Source organism: Gambusia affinis, linkage group LG03, assembly GCF_019740435.1.
Source record: "Gambusia affinis linkage group LG03, SWU_Gaff_1.0, whole genome shotgun sequence".
Lineage (NCBI taxonomy): Eukaryota > Metazoa > Chordata > Actinopteri > Cyprinodontiformes > Poeciliidae > Gambusia > Gambusia affinis.
In genome coordinates, this window is record NC_057870.1 from 8,758,264 (window position 1) to 8,776,725 (window position 18,462).

General features: G+C 39.8%; 1 protein-coding gene across 1 annotated transcript in view; it reads right to left on the reverse strand.

The window, feature by feature from the left end:
- si:dkeyp-14d3.1 (transmembrane protein 132C) overlaps positions 1 to 18,462 on the reverse strand; it is a 169,270-nt gene that overhangs the window by 36,622 nt on the left and 114,186 nt on the right. The window contains exon 4 of the mRNA XM_044111393.1: positions 7,441 to 7,627. Coding sequence (XP_043967328.1) covers positions 7,441 to 7,627 — 187 coding nt within the window. The remainder of the gene's footprint in view (positions 1 to 7,440; positions 7,628 to 18,462) is intronic.

Sequence of the window (18,462 nt, forward strand, 5' to 3'; positions counted from 1 at the left end):
CTTTCATTTGGTGCTTTGAAATAATTGCTGCATTTGCAAAAGTTCTGCTTCACAGTTTGAAATTGGTGACAAAGTGGCGAGCGGCGCTCTGAGCCCTCCCAGTGCATGTGGGTATGTGACAACACACAGGAGGAACCTTCTTCAAAGAGAGCTAAAAAGAAAGAGAAAAGAAACTTTTCTCCCAGAAGGACGCTGCTGCTTTCCCACCGGTGCTACCCCTGGCAGAGCCTATCACTTTGCTGCTGTGGTGCAATAAAAAGCCTTTTTTGTAATAAACTATTCCGGCAAGGCCGCAACATTTTACAGCACGCCGTAAAGGGGACATGGTTGGGTTGGAGAAACTGCTGAAGTAATCGACCATAAATGTGATCAAACCCAAAATAAACTCCCCATTACCAACAGTCATTAGCTTCATTACACCGTAACCTTTACAGATGTAGTCAGGTTGCAGACCTTTGTTCAGTTTTTGAAATAGTTTTGGGTCAAAACCTGATTACAGCAGCCTTTACGTTGTGATAGGGCTTAGTAGAAGCTCATTAGACTAATTAGAGCCAATTAGCAGACGTTCTAAAGAAGGAGTTGTGTCAACAGATGCCCTCAGCATTCTCTGTGAAGTATATCCTTTTTACTTCATTAAAAAGAAAGATTTCAAAGTTACCCCTTCGCTCCACTGACAGTGAAATTTATTTTCTGTTTTGCCTTCCTTTCCTCATCTGTTTTCATGTTTTTCATTGCTTTTACTTTCCGTCACCATAATTGATCATGAAACGGTTCCACGGTTATCAAAAGAAGTAAAAATGCCAATTGGATGTTGCCAGTCATCAGTGGAAGGCCCCCAAAACGGTTCATCGTACGCAGAGAGGAGGATCCGTGATGCTTGTTACAGTAAATGGTGTTACAAAGGCTTTGAAATATCAGGAAATTTTATATATTTCATGGGCCCTAAACTGAAATTGTCGAGTGGCAAAGTGGTTTATCAAAAACCTTTTTTTTTTTTTTTTTTTACGGATATCTCTGACTTAAATACTGTAGGAAATTTTTTAGGAAACCTGTGGGGTGAGATGAAAATAAGACAGCACAGGTTAGACTCTAGATGTCCTAGAGAGACTGAAAAAAATATGAAAATGAAAAAGAAATGGTCAGTGACTACATATGAATAATTTAACAGCGGAGGTGAATCAGTATTTGTAACACCATCATTTCTTTTTTCAATACAACTATTTCTTAACGTGAGATTTTTCTCAATGTACTCAACTAAAAAAGTTGGATATTTTTGCAATTTTCCACATGTAAATACCACAAGAAAATTTAAATTTATTTAAAGAGGTTTTACACTGTTACATGTTTTTACCAGGAATATTGTAAAGACCATAAGTGTGGAAACGCAGTACAACGTGTTGTTATATTTTTGACACCGCCCAAACTAATGGCACTCGATATCATAAACTCAAAGCCCAGTTTGCAGCTTGAGGCAAGTTTCAAACATGCTAATCTTCCTGTTGTATCTCCTTTTGTTTTGTCTCCACCTCCAAGATGAAACAGGCCGCAGGAATCCGACGACCTCATGGTGTTCTCACTAGACCGACCCGCAAAGCGACAGGGATAAATCAACGTCGTTCACATGCTGAACAAACTTAGACTCGGAAAACTTCGATCAGTTGGGTGCAGTGTTGGCCTAGTTACTTTGAAAAAGTAACTTTAATCAGACTACTGATTACTCCTTGAAAAAGTAACTTAGTTATATTACTGACTACTTGATTTGGAAAGTAACTAAGTTACATTAAAAGTAACTTTTTAGTTACTTTCAGCAGCTGCTAACAACAATGCTCCACCTCCTGTGAAAATCACATTGAGCTTTGTCAATACTTAATTGTAAGTTATTTTATAATGGTAACATCAACAATGTTTCTCCACTGATAAGGTTGAACTGAAGAGGAGATTATAGAAAAAACAGTACAAAAAAATAAAAAACGTGAGTAATTTGTGTGGTCCACTGTTGTCTGGAAAACTCTAAGAAGGATTTTAAAGCCCCCCCCTAAATCCCCCCAGCCTCCAGGTTCTGCGTTACGGCCCTGCGTTTGGTCTCAAAGCTCAGCGCCCAGATCTCCTCCTGCAGCTCCACAACTCAGATGGCTGCACAGATTTGTGACACTTATCGTAATATTAATAATTATAATTATAATGGCGTTAAGTTTCCATTATAATTATTGTCAACTACGGACACGTTTATTCGTGGCTGTTTTCACGTTTATTGCGCTGTTCATATTGGTCTCGATGTTTGCCGTTTTCTGGAGCGCAACGCGAAGCTCGACGTCATTCCTTAACTTGACATTAACAAAGACACAGCGGGACGGATCATCCGGGAAATGATGAACAGGGAGAGACTGAGTAAAACTACCTTAATGACGAACAAATTCTGGGATTTATTATGAGGCTCTGCTTATTTCCAAGCCCAAATGAGCAACTTCACGTTCAAAAACGAGCCCAAAAAGGCGCAACCCGCCGCTCATTAAATTTGCAAGCGACTTAAAAAAATGAAGCCCAAAGCCGCTTATAATAATCGGACTTGGCGACAGAAACTGAAAATAGTTCCAGTTTTTCCACCAACAAAATCTTCCTCCATTGTTTACATTTCTGTCGCATAGAGACGTCGGTCACTCGACAAGACGAGTAGAGGAAATACGATTAAATAACAAAAGAAGATAGTAACGCAAAAATGATTTTGATAAGTAACTGTAGTCTGACTACTCGATTTGAAATAGCAACGCGTTAGATTACTCGTTACTGAAAAAAGTGGTGCGACGTCAGTAACGCGTTACAAATTAACGCGTTACTGACATCACTGGTTGGGTGTTACCTTTAAAGCGCCGTGCTCTCGGATGTGCCACTGCTGGGCAACATTAGCTTACGAACTAACATACAGATCTCTTTCCAAAGCTGAAACCTTCAAGTATTGAAACCCTCAACATGCCTCAGCATTTGTGTTGAGAGATTAACACTGAGGCAGGTCTCCCATTTCTTATTTCAACAGTCCTCATTAAAAGGCCTGCAAGTTTAAAATATTCTATATACAAGAGTGTGACTTCTTTATCTTCAGCACTCCCATTACAGACTTCAGTTCTGTGTGCAGAAAAACCTGTTGGATCAGAATTGGAACATGTTTTCTCTGGAGGAGGTGATGGTGTGGGCTGATTTATCTGCGCACGCGTGTGTGTAAACGGGGGGGAGAAATGTCGGCTCTGCTTTTACATTACCTTATTTCCTCTTTTCTATCTGCGAGGCGTGTTGCAGGGAGGAGGGAGAGGACCTTATCTTTGCGGCTTTTCATGCCACAGTGATCCCGAGTAATCTAATTCAGCCTTCCCTTTTCTCGCTTGTGTGCTTCTCACACATTGGGGCATGCAGATTGTAAAAACTTTAAGCATGTGACAGTGCATGTGTGTGTGTGTGTGTGTGAGTGGGTGGGTGAGGGGGAAAGTGGGTAACGAAAAAGGAGGACCGAGAGAGATGGACAGAGTTAATGAGTCCTGAATGTGTCTTCATGTATGAGTATTTTTGTGTGCGCGTGTTAGGTGCTGAGCCAGGAGATGCTGTGCACCTCTGGAAGCTGTTTGTGAAAGAAAAGAAAAAAAAACACACACACACAGGAGGAAATGTGAAACAACTGCATGTCACCAAAATCTAACGTTGGAAAACATGCAAGTGCATCTCCATAGAAGGAAAATACGAAAGAATGGGAAACGAAACATAAACGCTAAATCCCCAACGCATTTGTTTTTGTCATTTTCATAAAAATGTACAATATTATAGTCCCCACTAAAGAAAAGCAGTTCAGGGTTATGCAGTGGCTTTTTAATGACTTGCATAATTATGGAGAAAGGTGCTGAATTGACAGCTGTCCTGTAAACACTGACACCTTTCACAAAAGGTCAGTGCTAAAAAAAAAAAAAAAAAAAGGCTGGGAGCGAGAGCTCAATCCAAGTATATTAATAGGAAGTTGAGTGGAAGGCAGGTTCATTTGTACAGCACGATTCACGATTTAAAATGATAAAAACCTTCAAGGCTTTGCTTATTTCTCGAATTGTCAAACGCTGTACTATGTTACAGGAGGTGTGCTCCACTGAAACAGTCTAAGAGGTTGTTCTTTCCTCAAGAGGTATCTCAATGTTTTGTAAGAGAAGCAGAAGCTAAGTTTAAAGATAGAGCTGGACACATGTTATTTGTTGTTTTCTGTGACAGGCGTTTGTTTTGGCTTTGCCCTGAAATTTCTCTTGCATCAACTCACCTCACGGATTTCAAGCAATCCTCCAACTTTTTGAGTTTTGTCCTGACTTTAGAGTTTGCCCACAAGGCAAACAGCTTCATTCCCACAGAATCCACTGACCGCCATCCTTACAGTTTGGCCCTCGAGTTTCTAGTTGGAAACTACTCTGAAGTAGGTTGGTCAAGATGTTGAGATCTTCTGCAAAGCAGAGCAACCTCATGCTGTTACTCGGCTTATTCCTTCCCAAGCGGAAGGAAAAAGCAAAAGGGAGAAGAGAATCATGAAGCAGAGTCTATTTAAGAGTTTGAGGGAAGTTTACATCTAACCCATCATCACTGATGGAGGGAGACATGCCGTCTGATGGTGGCAGTACGCCATGTTTTACCTCGTCTAATGTCAGCAGAGTCATCTATCAGAAAATGTTGATAGATGAGTCTACTAACATTTGATAGAGTGTTGATAGATCTGCCAAGTGTGCAGATCTTTGGAAGAAAACTAAAACACTGTAGGAAAGTCATCAAAGTCACCTTTGTGGACATTCTGATTTCATTTTCAAACCGAACTTGGCACGGCCAACACAGAAGTATCAATATCTGGTTTGTTGACCATTCTATCATTGTGCTCCCACTGCCATCTGCAGAAATACACCACATGGACCTGCTGTCATCTGAACAACTACCCTGCTTTATCATAAACAACCAATCAGAGTTGTTTATGAATCAGGAGGGTCTTAGTGTCAGCCACTCTCTGCTATGCTACAGCTAGTTCACAACCACAAAGCCTGTCATGAATGCTCAGGCTAGTTAGCATTGTCATTGATTACAGCACACAAACAGCTTTCCTGGAATGGCAAGTTGTTTCTCCACCATTAGCACATTTTGCAGCACATTCACAAGGATTATTGACAGCACTAGGACCTTCCTCTTGGCTCTGATTGGTTGTTTTTGACAGAAAGTGGTGCATTTCTTCAGATGGATATGATAGCTCTTGCAGAAGGTGGAGGAGCTCAAGGTTTCCATAGATTATCTGCCTCAATTTGCACTACCATGACTTATTGATAACTTTAATAAACATGTAAAAATGAAAACATTTTTTTAATAAAAAAACACCACAGCAGCTTCACTGATTGGCCAATTGGAACCATACCCTGTAATTGAATCGAATCACTGAAATAAATAAACTTTATGAACATATTCTAATTGCCTGAGATGTTCTTGTAAAAATAATTTAAAAAGAATTGCAGAGCAGAGTATCAGATTATGTTCTGCTGTCAAAAATCTTTTTCAATAAACGGAACAGTACAGGTCTCTGTACTGGCTTACAGGTTTGCACACTGAATCGCAAATCCAATGGAGGAAAAGGAAGAAAGTACACACACACCCACACACACGCCAACACACAGGAACATCATCTTTACCCCCTGTTTGCCACCTAAGTTATCCTGTCTAACTGATTTAGCCAAGTTCAGGAAATAATGGTAATGTTGGTTTCATTGCTGCTATGATTAGGAAAAAGTCATATGATTTATGGCGAGCAATAAAAATGGCTCACTGTGTACAATGAGCAGAACCATCACGTTGAGAAAGAATGACTGAGCATGTTCTGTCTTAAAAAAAAAAGAATATATATATTATTTTTTATTTTTCACTCATTTGGGCTCCCCACAACTATAAATTAACAATACAAATCCAAAAATTAGTTCCGTTTTACTGTTGTCGAATAAAGCCTTCTGAAAAGAATCACACACAATCGTCTTTTTGTCATTTTAAAAGTGTGGGAGCGACTCTATGTTCCTGGAGCACCCAGAGCAGGGTGCTACGTCAGTGACATGAAAAGCATGCGAGAAAAGGAAGTCGGATAATACGGGAGCGTTAAAGACGCCGCTGCAATTATCCGGAGAATGGATCAGTGGGTGAGGATGCCTCGTGTTCCTCTAAATCCAGGAACAGCCGCCCACAGGCATCAATCATCCGCATAGCTGCGGGCTATACTTGGAGAATGGGAATAACACAACAGTCGGGTCTCTATCCTACACATCAGAGGTCGCAAAATAAAAATAATGACAATCTTTTTTTCCTTTTAATTTTTACTAATCAGCACTGTTGTAACACAGTGCCTCTATTTCATTCTTTTTGTCAACACAGCTGATGTTTGTTGCTGCGGTTCTGCATCAGAGGAAGCGCTCTCTGGGATGCATAACAAAGCTGCAGAAATGCACGAAGGGTGACCCGGGTGAACTTTCACAAGAGTGAATCTTACACTCCCTGGTCCTTGCCGAGAAAGATACACAGCTCCAGGCTGCCCCCTCAGGTCAAAACCAGATCCAATCCGAGGCCTGTGGTAAGCTACACTGCTCTCATTTCCTCCCCTGGTCCTAAATGCACGCCACGGGTGATATCCTGCTCAGGCCTGCAGGATATCACCACCTCTACATTCCTAATGCAAACAGCAGAGGTCTGAGAGGTGAAGACTGTATGTATGTGTGTGAAAGTTGTCTGTATTTTACTGTGGTTTATAAGGCAGATCAGCATCAAGTGGGAGAGCGGAAGCAAAAACTTGGTTTTCAAAGTGACTTTCCTCTTACGCTGCGATACCTTAACTAGAATCCAGTTTAGTCAACTGATCAACTAAATGGAAAATTAGCTCCATCTGTGAGTGAAATACAATTGTGGCATGAGACGGATGTTCTTTGAAAGCACCAGAGGTGGGGATATTTTCCGGGTTATTTTTTATAACCTAATTCTGCTTCAGTCATTTCCTTAATCCTATTCCGGAGATTTCAGGTGTGCTTCTTGGTGTTTTTGATGTTGTTTGAGGAGAAACTGCACAAATACTTACTTTATATCTTAATTAAAGTATGTGAACAAAACTACAACAAAGTGTGAGCTAGTCATTCTCACAGTCATTTTAAGCATATGTAAATTCACTGCATAATTTTAATTACATTGGTATTGGTTTTGAAACAAGACCGTGTCCTGAATATGTCATTCCGTTAAATTTATCCACCATCGGTAGTTAGTTTAGTTTTTCCTTTCCTGTTATGAAAACCCACAAGCACAGGATCCAGGCATAAATTTGTGCTTGAAACTACTTAAATGCTCGATTTTACATGCAGAGCAAGAGGAGAGGAGCCATGTATTTTGATGCTCCACTGAGCTGGATGAAACATCACTCACCATGGCCAGAGGCACAATGCCTGCCAGTTCCTCCTGCGCCAGGCGAATCTCTGTCTCGACCTCTTTTGTGATGGCGCGACTGGCCGGGTACTCCACTTGCCAGGCCATCCAGCGGCTGCCTGTCGGCTGTGGGAAGCTTTCCATTTTCAGATCCACCTGGAGCACCCTCTGAGCTCCCAACTCAGATCTATAATTACATATAAACAAAAAAAAATAAGACATCAGTGAAGGTAGAAACATGGCTGGGTGAGAAATAACTCTCAGTGTTCATATCCATTGAACTTTTTCACACGTACTCACATATTATGCAGATAATTCAAAGTTATCTGAGCCCTGTGTTGCTCATTGTTATGTGCAACCCAGGACTGCGCATAACTGTAAAGTGGATGGAAAGGTTTGTGTGGTTTTCAGCACCTTTTACAAATAGCAATCTAAAAAATGTCACATTATTGCTTTCTTGAACCACACGTTGATGCGACTGCATCAAATATTTAACTTTCAACACCTCAAAACAGAACTTTGTCTCAAATTCTGTAGGAGATTAATGTGAACCAGCAACTCTTAAATGTTGGCCAAGATTCTCCTTTGGATTTAGGCCTGGACTTTGACTAGGACATTAAAACACATGCATATTATTTGATCTAAATCATATTATTACACTTTGCTGTTTAGTGTTGTCCCCCTTAAAGGTGAATCTCCAAACCATGCTGAGTGTTGTGTGGTCTCCACCAGGTTTTTTTTCCACAGAGGTAATACGTAATCGTCCTGCTGAAGAAAAATATGACGCTGCCACCACCATGTGTCAAATTCAAATTGTCGAAGCATTTTTAAGTTATGCCAAAAAGCACAATTTGGCTGGGATCTGCTGTGGTGGCGCAGGGGTTAAGCACAACCCACATAAGGAGGCCTTAAACCTTGATGAGGCCGTCGCAGGTTCGATTCCCGGCCTGGCGACCTTTGCCGCATGTCTTCCCCTTCTCTCATTATCCACTTTCCTGTCAATTAAAGGCCACTAGAGCCAATAAAACCTTTAAAAAAAAACTCAATTTGGCTTTAGATCTCTACAGGTCCTCTAGAGTAACTGTGGGCCTCTTGGTGCTCTTGCCCAGTTTTCCATTGTCCGATAATGTGTGACGTCTGAAGGCAGGTTATTTGGGGGCTTAATGCATGACACACTTTTCAGTGCACTATTTTATATTGGTTTATGTATAGCAATAAAATCACAGTTAAACACATTTAAGTTTGTGGTTGTAATGCAAATAAAGGTAAAAAAATGGGCATGGATACTTTCTCAATCCAAGGTTTCCGTGTGATTTTGAACTCATTCTGGTCGTTTTGTGACCTTAGGATGACGAGTGTTAAAAACTCTGAAGTTCGTATAAACAGGAAGTCATCTAAAATCATGCCATTCATTTCCCCTCAGTTCATAAGACCTGTAAAAAGAAGATGCAGTTAAATGCCCAAGGGTTTTTTCCCCTGGGAGAGTTTAAAGAAACGTTTCGCTCCACATCAACAGTCGCTAAGGTGTTGATGGTTAGGTTTGTCACTGGCGCCCTTGTTTGCTCTGGAGGACCGTAAATATACGGCGCGCTTTGGCACGATCTGCAGCAGCTCTGAATTTAGTCAGACAAATGGAGAGCGTTGCTAATAAAAATTTCCCATGGCGCCATAAGTCTCTGGTTCTCACAGTTTAAATATACAACCGGAGGCAGGAAAAGGTCAGCATTGCACAGGAGCCGGAGGAGATGCGAAATGGCAAGAGATCTGTTAGCCGCATCCCGTGTGTCAAATGGCAGGAACTCCTCGCCAATAAATTTCACACGCGCTCTCTGTGGTGCCCTGGTGCAAAACGCTGTCATGTAATTTGGTGAGAAGAGACAGACGGGGAGAGATGCATAAATCCACGCAGCAATTTGTGTGGAGAAAATGTTCTTTGTGCATATGTGGAATAGAGAATACTGTAAATCTCCAGGCATTACATCTAACGCCTTTCAAGGCAAATTCGATTATAGCAAAAACAAAAAGGTGCAACCTCGTGGAACGACAACTCACGCAAACGTATAACGTCGTAAATTATAAATCGGGTCCTTAAAGCAGTAAAACGATAAATAATAGAAATACTCTATCTGCTGCTTTTATATTCACATAGGACACTCTCCCAACGTTCACTTTTGCACTGAGAGAATGAAGGAGTTGTTGCCTAGCGGAGCACAACAACCCAATTTTCACATCCAGCAGAGGTGTATATAAATAATTAAGGTGACAACCAAATAACTTGTGTCACATTTCATAACGCTGCCCCAATCAGCGTGGCGAGTCGTCGAGGGCGCAGCACGACAGCACCGCCTTACATAACTGTCCCACAATGCTGTGGATGGGAGACAGATGCTAATCTCTGTTTGTAGACCAGAGGAGCCACAAGGTTCATCTGGGAAAAAAACAAAACACAACAACAACAACAAAAAACAAAGTAAAACCAACAAACAAAAACAATGTTAACACATAATGCGCTAAAGACCCAGAAATAAACCACTGAATGTGTGGCAGACATCAAGTGTCACAAAAAAACACAAATGGCCTACTTTCCCCAAAACAGGAAGGTTGCCTTGGCAAAAAGAGATGAAAAATAAAAATCACAACAGAGTTGCCAGGTTTGCCTAAAATGTACTCAGACAGCAAAGAGTTAATTTCCCTTTGGCATTGTTTTCGTTTTTTCACATTTGATCATCTTAGAACATTCAGAGAAATTATGAAGAGGAAAGAAAATGATATATGCAATTAAACATATTTTAAATATAAAAATCTGCAAGACAAGATGAGTCTTTCATATTCAGGCTTCTGTACTCTGACATATCTACACAAAATCCAATGACTAAGGATGAGACCAACAGGTAACGTTTGGCGTACCTCATCACCATGGGTACGCCTCAATTCACCCACAGTGAAATGTGGTGATCCCTTTTTTTTTTTACTGCAGAGAGGAGAAGGCTGATTAAAATTAATGGATGGAAATAAATATAGAGTAAGCCTGAAATGAAGCATGGTAAGAATATGCAAAGGGTTTCAGCCCATATATCAGAGGTTTAGTTTCCAACAGGACAAAATCCAAACAGTTGTACCAATTTTCTGAGAGACCTGCAGTGAAAAGTGGTTCTAAACTAAATTTTGCAAAAACAAGTTTCCTTCCACTGTCCTTCTGAAATCTTCTGGGTTGCGCACAACAACGACAAAACCATACGTGACAAGTGTGAAAGAAAGGTCAAGGGGTCAAACCGACAACCTTGCAAGTTTCAGAGATTGAGGAGAAGACTGAAAGTGGTGCAATTGTGTTCTCAATTTTTTCTCTTACTTTGATGATATTATCAGTTGTAGTAAGTGTTTGTCTTGAAAACTTTTGCAAAAAATATTAACATTAAAGATTAATGTTCTTAGTGTGTGTGCTGAATTTACTGAGAGCTGACATAAAATGCATTTTCACGCAAAAGATTTAGCTTCAAACTGCCAAACAAGATGCAAATTTTGAGGAGAGAAATGAGATTTCTTTTCTCAAGAGAAATTAAACTCAAGGACAGAAAAGATTGTATACCGTCAGTTATGTGCAAAGGCTTCACATGTAGGCGTATTCAAACTTCAGTCTACAAATTTAAACATTACCTATATAAAACTAGAAATCAGAAAATCAAAGAAAACTGTGGAATGAATGTCAAAGGAAACTATAACACATTACTGTATTTATTAGTCAGAAATCTTTTACTACCGCTGAGGAAGGATTGGATGACTAAGGAATAGAAGTGCAGCTTCACCCGGAATCATTAATGCAGAAACACAGTCTCAGTAGCAGAGTCACAGCAATTAAAGTTTACAAGTGACCTTATCACAGGACAAAACCAATATATGCAAGTCATCATCTGGACAAGTCAACAACAGTTTACAGAGAACTGGTCTGACTAGGCGTAAATCCCAAAGGGGTCAGAAAGCGACTGGACCCCCCACCCAATCTTGGAAAAGTCTAGAATTACAAAGCGATATTATGTTATTGTAGGATTACGTAGGCCTGCTGCAGAGACTTAACATGGTGAGGAGGTTCAATGTTACAGAGGGACACCAGATTAATTAATATAAAGAAAGTCAAGAGCATTTCAAAACGTACAGTGAGTTACAGGATAAAAACCTTGGCAGAGCCTCATTGTCTGGTCAACATCGTCATAAATATTGTGAACACCACTGGGAACAGATTTAAAAACAGGGTGTCCTTGTATGAGGAAATCCAAGATATTAATACCTTGGATGCCTAAGGCTCCATCTATTTATCTGTCTGTCTTTTATATGTCCACAGAAATGTATTGTAAATGAATCTTTATGATTTGACATAAAAGTAAAAAAATATACTACATATATTACATAATATTTCTGGTTAAATGCTCCCCAGCAGGATTTAAAATTAGAAATATGGTTATCAAAGTTTTATAGATGATTTCTAGCTGGGTTATTTTTTTGTAAAAGCAGATTTGAATCTATTTCAATTTGTCTTAAAATATTTTTTTATTGTCTTTGTGTGCTGTGTTTTCATGATATGTTTGAGGGATGCAGAGCGATGTCACACTAAATGTCAGAGGGTTTTGGATTTTTTTTTCTTCAAACAGCTTCCTGTGTTTACTCTGAATATTTTTTGTCTGACATTAAAATGTGTTTGATGATGTGAAACACTTAGGTGTGACAGAAAAAGCAAAAGCAGAATAAATCTTTAATGGCGTAAATACTTTTCACTGCACTGTTTTTCAAGTCTGCAGTCATAAATCAGAGGAGACAAGTTTTCCTTTGCAGAATCCCCGACCAAAGAGAACATCACGCATGAACCAGAAGGAGCTGTGAGGGATTTAGAGTGGAGCTGAGTGTCTGTAGCTAGATTTTAGATTTTGCAATCAGGATAGATTAGGAACCATCCATCCATTTTCGTTCGTTCACTCCAGATCAGGCCCATCATTTCAGTATATCCCTTTAAAAAACAGCTGATAAAAATCAAACCACAATAAACACTATAGAGAAAGTTTCAAGAAAACTGTCCATGATAACAACATTGGAAGTTTTTGCCCCCCTGGAAAGTTTCATATAATGAAGTGAGACTCAAATGTTGATTTCAGCTGGGATGTGACGCCACTTCAAACCGCCTGACATCAACCTGAAGACACTAGTGTGTGGTCTTGGGTCAAAGTTTCCTTTTCAAGTTTGTAGTAATTATCACATGACCCTCTGCCCATTCCACTGTCACTTTCAGCACTGGACCAGATTCAATTAACAACAAAAGCCCCGGCCGGTGGTGGTGTGACATATAGCTGGCCCAAACTTCAAAACACTTAAGTTAGCTCCAGTTTGACAACATCTGAAGCCTGACATATGACCAGAGGGAAGCCAGAGGTAGGCTGGAAAGACTCAGTAGATTAGAGAACCTGAGGTTAAGAGAAGACAGGAGAGGGAATCGGACTTGACAAGGTACTGCCGGAGACGCTGACAACGGAATCACTCAGAACAGCAAAGAGTGCTGAGAAGATGCTGTTTAGGCATGGTGAGGATACCTATTAATCACCATGACACCGGCAGCGACATACTGAAACATATGTGTATACCTTAGCATCATAATGTGATGGGCGGGGATGCCTTATGGAGCTATTTATACATCAAAATGACAATGTGATGCCTTAAAAGAAAAATGTAGCCATGGCGACACATGACAGCTTCCCACGCCACCACTGCTAGTGGCCCTGAAGAAGAAATGACTTGGGTTCTTCAAAGTTGTCAAAATTTTCCCAATGAGCCGCCATTCAACTATTCCACTGATCTTTTCTTGTAGAATGCACGCTGCAATCTTAAACACACCTAATGTTGTTTCTTACAAGAATGACAAATTAAACTGATTCGATTTGACAACTGGGCATCAGGAAGTGTAAACTGCACTGGTTAACTGGGTTCTGGTATCCATACTATACTTTCTAATTATTGCTCCCAGGGCCAATCCTCCAGGCTGCTGAAACAAGCAGTGATAGATTCCAACAGTCCTGCAGTAGACAGCTCTGAACGGCTCGACGGAGTGCAAGCTGACCACCGTCATACAGACTGAGAGAACGGACGGGTGTTTTCTGTGTGCTTTGGTCCTGCTGCCCAGTTGTGGAGCTCTAATACGAGACAATTCTGCCTGTAAACACAGGTTGACAATTATCAGGGGTTTTGCTTCGTGTCAACATCTCCAGCTGCTTGGAGAACAGTCTTCCTCAGCTGTGTGATCTGTTTCATTGCGCTGCTGATCACTTGCAAGTCATTCCATTGCATTGCTGAGACAGAGCGGTCTGTGTGGAAAGGCATTGCATTAAAACTAATGGAGTGCCCCCTCTCACTCTCATTAAGGAGTGAGAGGTTCCTGACTGGTTTCTTTTGAAACCAGTCAGGAAAGTACTAGAAGCACGTTTCTAGAGCTGCTGACTGAGCAGATAGCCTAGCAGGATAGGAAAATGGTACCTCTAGATCTATTAGTACTTTTAATTAAAACATAAAACTAATTTTTTTGTATTTTTTTTCTAAAGTCAGGATCAAATCGTGGTGCATCTGTTTGATTACAAAAATGTTAACTGTGAGAATGCCATACTGGTCCAGGCATACAGACATAATGGAGATGGCTGGTTGACCCAGCACTGAGGAAGTCTAAATTATTCGGTAACTTTATTTGAAGAGCTGTGCATAAGACAGGCATAATGCTATCATAAACATAACACCTGTTATGAACATGAAGGAGTCGTTGTGAATGTTTTTCGGTAAATATGATGCTTTTAGTGCAACATTGACAGGTTTAATGCACTTTTAATGGAAGTTTTATTAGAACCTTGGATAAAAAGTGTCATTATTTACAGAAAAACGCAAAGTTGGCAATTTTAATGGACTTTTAATACAACTTTGCATGAAGAAGAAGAAAAAAATCATTACCAAATGACACTTCATGACAGCAGTCATAGACGTTCATGAAGACTCCTTCATGTTCATGACAGGTATTGTGTCATGTCAATCTCATGCACACCCCCACAAATAAAGTGTTACCAAATATTCTTATACTGTTTGTGTGGGAGCATTGTGGTCATTATTTAGGGAACATGCCAGAGTTGGCAAATGACAGAGCAGATTCAAAGTTCTGCAACTTGTTAGCCGTTATCTGTTGATTATGCTAAAGTCAGCATCTGATTCACAGTTCTTATCGGCGTCTGTGTGAAAACACTAAAAAGAACCACATCAATGCCGTTTTTTTAGAAATAGGAACACCAAATATCTAGACGTTGTCCAAAAATTGAATTTTGGGTAAAGGTAAGCTGAGTATATAAAATCGCAGTTTTCATATGATGATTTCATCCACTGAGGAAGACAAAACTATAAGTCCAGACTGCCAAAGCCACTGCAAAACTTCATTTTGTTGTTTTTTTGTTTTCCTTTGAAGTCATGCAGGTGTGGCCTTGCTGGGCTTTGGATCATTGTCTTGATGCATGAGTGACTGGGCTAACTGAAGCAACCTGCAGCGCTTTAGACATTGTTCTGGTTTAACCACTGATGTGCTTTTGGATAATTTTGGTTACAGTACCGTGTGCATGTGAACGTAGCCAGTGTCATGTCTGCCACTGATTTTGCCCTTTTCTGTGCTCTGGATGGGAGGTTCAGGGGGGTTTAGCTGAGACTCTGCCAGCCTCAGGCAGCCCACATTTACATTTAAAAGAAAGTGCAGAAGGGTCCCTGTAGGAGTCATCCTGCCAAATATACTTCAACAGCTGAAGATGGTTGCAATTTCTATTTGATGAAAATGACACAGACTGAACTGTTTTAATCATAAAAGCTCAACATTGGTTTCCAAAAACCTGCCTTCACAAGCCAACATCCACACAAAATCATATTTTAACATTTATGATGGCACAAATGCAATGACAGATATAACACATTTCACATTTCACCCTTACGTTTTGAAATATGTTACCAGTTTTACATGATCTTAGCTAATATTTGCTGCTCTTGATACATGTTGATTTTTTTATTCATTATATGGATAGTTTTAGAAGTTCTAGTTTTACTCAGTTGTTTGTTTTTTTTTGTTTGAGGAAGTGCACATAAAATAATTTTACTGCAATCTGTGACACTGGATGACAAACTTGATCTGATTTTTATTGAAATAATCCAACCCCTGTCATCCTGTTGTGTTTATGGAGGGTTCAGAGCGATAGGAGAGGAAACGACGGAGGGATCGACAGACCTATAAACAAATCAATTCTGATTAATTCTTGCCCATTAAATCAGTCTGACATCGATAGTGTTATTAAACTGGACGTTTGTGCTCTTCTTAATCTGTGTTTTTGACAGATTCTCATTTTAATTACAAATTACATTGCGTATTATTTTATGAAGATTTTATAATATATCTTATTACCATTAATTATGGTTTTGTCCTGGTCCATTTCAGTCGACTGTTATAAATCAGGAGAGATTATAACCATTGGTCAAGTTAAACTGACTTCATACAACATCCTGGAAGTGGATATTAATTACAAATAACTGCTGCTGGGTCTTTTGTATGCTAATCTTGATAACTACAGATGAAATGCTGCAACATTTTTTGAATAAAGGTCCCATTTAATTGCACCTTTCTCAGCTCACTAATGAATATTTTCTGGATCAGATTCAGAGCCAAAATACAGACGTTTACATGTGATGTGACCGTTTCATTTCACTGATATTTATTGATTCTGTTGTCATGGAAGTTTATTGAAACTGAAAGGTGTGTTGCCGTGTCAAACAGGGCTGTTTAATAGATATGTAAGTGATGCAATCTTTATTGAAAATATATTTGGATAAATAATGAACGACCACAGAACACAACAAAATCACTGTGTCCGTTATCACATCTCTAACTTTCTATTACACTGTGGCAGCTTGTTATATCAGCTGAACGGAGGTTCGTCAACTCCACTGACACTTGCTGCTTACCGTCACAATCCTGGACTGGATTTTGATTTTGTTTAGTTCTTTATTGTCACTTAAAAGGTCATACCATATTTAGTTAATTATTATTTTTACTTAGACATTGTTGCCATACACATTCTTCCATTAAGCTTCTTAATTTATTCTTGTGATTTTCCCCCCCCATTTATTTACATGTCTTAAACTCTTTGTGAAGCATTTTCTCTTTTGGTTGTAGGTTTTCTGCATTCCTTCTCTTTAGTTTTCATCTTCCCTAGATCTCCCTGTTTGCCTTGTTTCACAGCTGTGTCCGTTTTGTGATTAACCACCTATATCTTGTCAACAATCACCAGCTTCAGTATTTAAGCCTCTCTCTGCTCCCGTCATACCCTCCTGCAGCATCGTTCATGTATCCTCCAACCATGTTCCACAAAAATGCTCTTGCTGTATTTTTGCTGCAAATTCCTTTATTTTATCAAAATATTCTGTTTTCAACCCCTTCTCTGCATTTTGACACTTGCAGACCAAAAACAGGAAAAAGACCTCATCCTTTCATTTAAAACCTGTAAATGAAGTATTCAACTGTTTGAACTGGGAGGTTCGTGACGTAGAAACAACACTTAAAGTAAAACACTGAAGCAATCTTTCCACTGAACACTTCATGTAAGGTTTAAAACAAATGCCAAAGGTTCAGCAAGACAAAAGGTTACTGCTCCATTGCAAGATGAAAAGCTGAACACTATGGCAATTTAGGATGCATAATGTAAGCTGATAAGATCAGAAGTGGCACTGTGCGTGTGTATGTGGTGGCCTTGTGCACAGAAGTTGACTACTTGTGAGCAAGAGAAAAAATAATCAAATTTGTGGCTTCAGTGGTGCTTGAGAACAGCCCCTGAAACGCTGCTGTTCTTATGCTCCTTCACCTGGAACAGCAATAAACGAGTAAGCAAAACGAAGCTCTGACACACGAGCGCGCACGTCCACACACAAAGAAGTTGATTTAGGAGTGCACTTGCAAACACGCGCCACAGTGGCGCATACACACGGCACCTACGCACCGCCACACAAGCATTAGGGGCCTAATCACTGATCCGAGACGAGACTTTCTAAATGTCATAAGAACACACTTCCTAATTTATTAAGATATAACGCAGCAATAAACAGCCTTCAGTGTCCCCAGCTGTCACATTCTTCTCTGATATATTATGCACGCTACACATGTTTAGATGTACACAAACTCTGGTGATACACGAATGCTACGCCGAGTCAAGTTTCTCCATTCGCTGTGACGTCAGGAAGTCACAGAAATATTTTATTACTCTCCAAAAATGTTCCAAGCTTTAAAGTGATCAGGGGAAAAAATAATCTGATTTATTTGTTGTCCATTACGCAACGTTATTTTTGCGTGATAAGCAGATTGCATCTCGGAGGAACTTTGGACGACTGTAAAATTGGAAAACATTTCGGAGTTTACTTTAATGTTCCGGTTTCCAGTATTTCTCTCAGCATAAATAAAATGCTGAGAGAAATATTGCTGCCGATGCGACAGCTAATTCTGAAACGTAAATAAGGTGAAGCAGCAAACTTTAGAGCAAACTCTAACGGGAAAAGCTAAGTATATGTTTACAAGTGGCAAAGATAATTCTAGAATAATTATAAAACAGAATCTTACTGTGATGGCCGAACCATCACTAATGGAAACTAAAGGTATTTGTCACAGTACGTCCTCCCTTCATGACATTACCAAGGCGACACAAAGCTACGCATGCTTGATTAAAAAAAGAAGTTAGCTTTTCACTTTCCACATGTTGTCTGACATGACTGCTGTTGGCTTTACAATTGATATTTAGGTTTTGGAGAATTTCCAAATGTCACTATGTGAGCTATGATTCCTTACTGATCAAACGTGCTGTGGTGCCTCCCCAGTAGTTTTGAGGATTACAGTTGTTTTGAGCCAACAGGTAAGCAAGAAATTGCTGAACAAATAGAAAATTTAGATTGTGCTTATTCTATGAGATGGACAGTAAAAACTACAGGTATCAG